The 3,925-nt window shown below is 56.2% G+C and overlaps 1 protein-coding gene across 2 annotated transcripts; it reads right to left on the bottom strand.

The window, feature by feature from the left end:
• Positions 1–704: 704 nt before the first annotated feature.
• SDRG_17354 lies at positions 705–3,925 on the bottom strand (the record flags this gene model as incomplete). 2 transcript variants are annotated; one of them, XM_008623595.1, is made up of 5 exons in its annotated part: positions 705–2,847; positions 2,892–3,382; positions 3,428–3,517; positions 3,576–3,716; positions 3,779–3,925. In XM_008623595.1, coding segments are annotated over 5 exons (2,983 nt in total), but the record flags the coding sequence as incomplete, so codon positions are not given. The 2 variants fall into 2 exon arrangements, with proteins under 2 accessions (XP_008621817.1, XP_008621818.1); XM_008623596.1 differs by having other exon boundaries at positions 3,593–3,716.

The following is a 3,925-nucleotide window of genomic DNA, read 5'->3' as shown; positions in this document are numbered from 1 at the left end:
TTTCATCTTGCTTCTTCCTTGTGTTCCTTGTGGCACTTGCCGAGCGTGGCCTTATTATGGTGACAGAGCAGGTAGCAAAAACGACACACTTGGTATTAACTATGCTCAATCGTAGTTCGAAGTTACGTGCCACTCTGCCGAAATTAGCTGCCGAAATTAATACCACGGCGTCTGATTGGTCAAATATTTTAGCAAATCAAAATCGAAAAGGGAGCGCAGAACTGCGCACTCATGTCGGTCCAAGGACCCACCGCTCGACTCGACAAAAGGCCGACACCCAAACGACGAGAGCCCCAAGGCCCGACCATCTCAGGGTCTCTTTTGCCTCGTTGACAGGTGGAAACGGCTGCGAACTGACTCTGCGTGACGAAACGCCGCTTGCTGTCGTCATCCATATTCCACGCCGTCCGCAGCGTCCCGAGCGCCACAGCTGAGCGCCGCTATGAAACGACCAGAATGATTGCTGTAGCTCGCGGCAGTCGCCAGGTGCGCAACATTCTCCTGCGCCGCGCTGGCCTTATGTGGTGGCTGGCCGTGTAGGCCCGCTGTTCGAGTACTCTTAGCGTTCGGTCTCTATCCCAGTGCAAGCTGCTGAACCCAAGTGACCCTCCAAATGATGCCTGCCCTTGGCCATGACGAATAGCTCCAACGGCGCAGGAACCAATGCTCTCTTTGGCTTTGGCCCACGAACAACTCCACGAATCGTTAAGAATGGTTGTGCTTGTTAATGCTCTTACAAATGAGAGAAGCTGCGGACTTTACGAAGTGCCTCCTCCAACGCAATCCTGGAACTTTCAAGACATGGCATGGGCGCTTGCGGCTCGTTGCGAGCAGGCTCTGTTGGCACCCTTGGTTCATCGGGACAAACGATAGCTTGTTTTTTCGGTGCAGTGTACGCGTCGCCAGATTTGTCGACAAGGGCCTCGACGATCGTTTGGACAAACTCAAACACGAAATCTTGGTCTGGTACTCGGTACCGAGTAAACTCAAGCAACGTGGTGTCCATCTGGGATTTTTTGCTGGGGGCGAGTCGGCGTCGCTTGCTCCGGGTTGTCTTAGACGCGGCAAGAGAAGCAGTCGCTGCCGTCGTGGTCGTTGCGGAAGGAGCGGGGGCAGGAGCAGCGGCGGTCGTAGCAGCGGCGGCAGGAGCAGGAGCAGCGGCGGGAGCTCCGGCAGGAGAAGCGGGAGCACCGGCAGCGGCCGTAGGAAAAGCGGCAGCGGCAGCAGCAGCGACGGCAGCAGCAGCAGCATCTTCGCAAGGCATCACCATATACAGCTTGCCGGTACCTGATTTCTCGAGGAGGTGGTACACCGCGGGCATTGACTTCAACTTGATGTCTGCACCTTCAAGAAACTGTGCGTAGATCGCTTCGCAGACCCATCGCTCTTTCTTGCTGTTCCATCGAACTGAGGCGGTCAGCTGCTTTGGATCGCGGGCAGCTTCAAACACCTTGATGATAGCCAGCGCAGCGTTGTTTTGAAGTGGCGTCAAGTCGGTGCGTGTCGTCCGAGCCCGTGGATTACCTTGCACTTTCGCCATGATCGCCGCTGTCGTCTCGCCGAGAACGTCGCCAAGGTAGCCGCTGCGGATGAACTCGTGCACTGTCGTCGCGTGCTTCGTGTTCCGAGCAATCACACCGTTCTGGTGCTCGACCATATACTCGTCGAGAAGCCAGCGTGTGTGATTCTGCATGGCGTTGAAGAGCAGAACGTTGCTCTTCCGGATGTGCTCAATCTGACTGATCCACTCCAAAGTCGAGATCTTGTAGTGGGTTCGATTGAGGAAGACAAAGGCCAAAGCGACGTGGGGCATGATCGCTTGCAGCAAGTCGAGATGGCACTCGCTACGCACGAACTTCTCGTAGAAGACGACGGCAAGAGGCAGCAAGTGCTCAAAAAAGTGAACGAGATAGTCGAGAGCAGCGGTTTTGCATCGTCGCCGGTGCCGACCAAGATCGTCGCGAAGGAGAGCGTAGCCACCAAGCAGCACCTCGGCGCAAACGATCATCTCGGCGTGGCTGAGCGTCTGCCGAAGCTTCTGGTTCGGCGCGATCTGGGGCCACAAGTACCTGATGAGCGGGTCAAACGTCTGGCACACGGCTTCCAAGAGCGTCAAGCTGATGTGCAAGAGGCCATTGATGGGAACCACGTTCTCGAGGCGTGCAATCTCGGTTTCGGTCGGAAACTCGTCCTCGGGCATCCACGTCGCGAGCACTTCTCGGCGCTCGATCTCGGGCAATCGGCAAATCATGATGAGCTTCTTGAACGTGTACTGAGCCCAGTAGTCGCCGGGGAGCATCATGATGTTGTCATTCAAGTAGGCGTCAAACGCCTCGACAGCGAGGCAGCTGCGAAACTGGAGAAGTGCGTGGCGGATGGACTTGAAATCGCTCTCGTTGATCCGCAGCAGTCGTAGGCCGCTGAGGTAATCCGAGTGCCAACGCTCGTTCGCGTCCGTGTACTGGTAGAGTTCAAAGCCGTAACGGTCGTTGCGTGGGCCCTTGCTTGGGTAGCGCGCCGTGTACCACGGGAGGAAATGACCGATCTTGGCCACGCTGTCGTCGAAGAGACCCGCCACCGTGAGACACTCCACGGAGCAAAACGTGGGTGGATTCGGTGGCTTAGAGAGATCCCGAGGCACCGGCGACGACAGCGGTACCGCGTTGATGACGCAAACGACGAGCTTGATGGCGCAGTACGTGCTACCGTTCGGACGTATGCGTTCGAAATGGAGGAAGCGAGTCAAATCGTCCACGCCGAAGACCACGAACCCCTCCATCTTGATGTTGCCGTCGCGGCTCTTGAGAAGCAGCTTGCACGTTCCATGGACTGTTTGTTTCGTCGTCCCTATACGCGTTCTTATGCAGTTCAATCGACAAGAATGATCATACCGAGGCCGAGCTTGCTCAGGCTATTGAGCTGAAACTCGCTACTGCCTTTCAGATAGTTGAAGAGCGTGACGATCTTGTGCACAAAGTTCGCTTTTTGGTTGTGGATCATCGCTGCTTGTGCAACCAAGACGATGACTTCTATGTTGGCTTCTTCGTCACCCTCCTCGCCGAGGCGGTCGCCGTCATGCCCGCCTCGTTGCGAACTGCCTTGCCGGGTGCTTCGGTCCGCGCCTTTTGTCTTCCTTGGTCGCGACGGTCGAGTCATGCCGTTAAAATGCTCCCAGAGCTCGTCGGGAATGAGCTCGCGGACACGTCCCAGACACTCAAAGTCGACTTCGCCGGTGGCATCCAAGTTGCGGAAAAACGCCACGCCGTAGTGCTGGAGCCTTGTGGCAAGCTCGTGAAGGAGTTTGTACATCTTGTTGTGTTTTTTTGCGCGTTTCGACCGCGGCTCTATCGCCGGCAGCACCGGGGCGCGAGCTCGTCGAGGTCTAGTGCAACAATGAGTCATGATGCACATTTAATTTGGTGTGTACGGTGACATTGGCGGAGTGCTGTTATCGCCAGCGTCTGGCCCTTGTGCGAGTTCAAGGCGAAGTGTTGCTCGACGAGCCTCGATGTTGAAGCTAGAAAGTATGAATCGTTAGTATGACAACGTATATAAGAACGCATATGATGATTTACACTGTGGACACTGGTACCTCATCGTTGTCGTCACGTTGAGCTGGCGGCGGCGCTGTGACCACTTCGTTGTTGTCGACCTCCTCTGAAAGTTCGAGGCGACGATTCACGGGCTGGATGCCAGCGAAGAAGGGCTCGTCAAACCTACGGCAGAACATTCAGAACGCCTTGGAAAAGAGAGCCTTTATGAAGTACGATGTACTTACCCACACGAGTCGAATAGTCGCTCCGTAATCTGCGGGACAGGCGTCGTTGGCGCAGTCGTCGTTGGCGCGGTCGTCGTTGGCGCAGTTGTTGGTGGCGCAGTCGTTGGTGGCGCGGTCGTTGTTGGCGCAGTCGTCGGTGGCGCAGTT

The sequence above is a fragment of the Saprolegnia diclina genome, assembly GCF_000281045.1.
Source record: "Saprolegnia diclina VS20 unplaced genomic scaffold supercont1.287, whole genome shotgun sequence".
NCBI classification, from domain to species: Eukaryota; Oomycota; class Saprolegniomycetes; order Saprolegniales; family Saprolegniaceae; genus Saprolegnia; species Saprolegnia diclina.
This window is presented reverse-complemented; position numbering and strand designations above follow the sequence as displayed.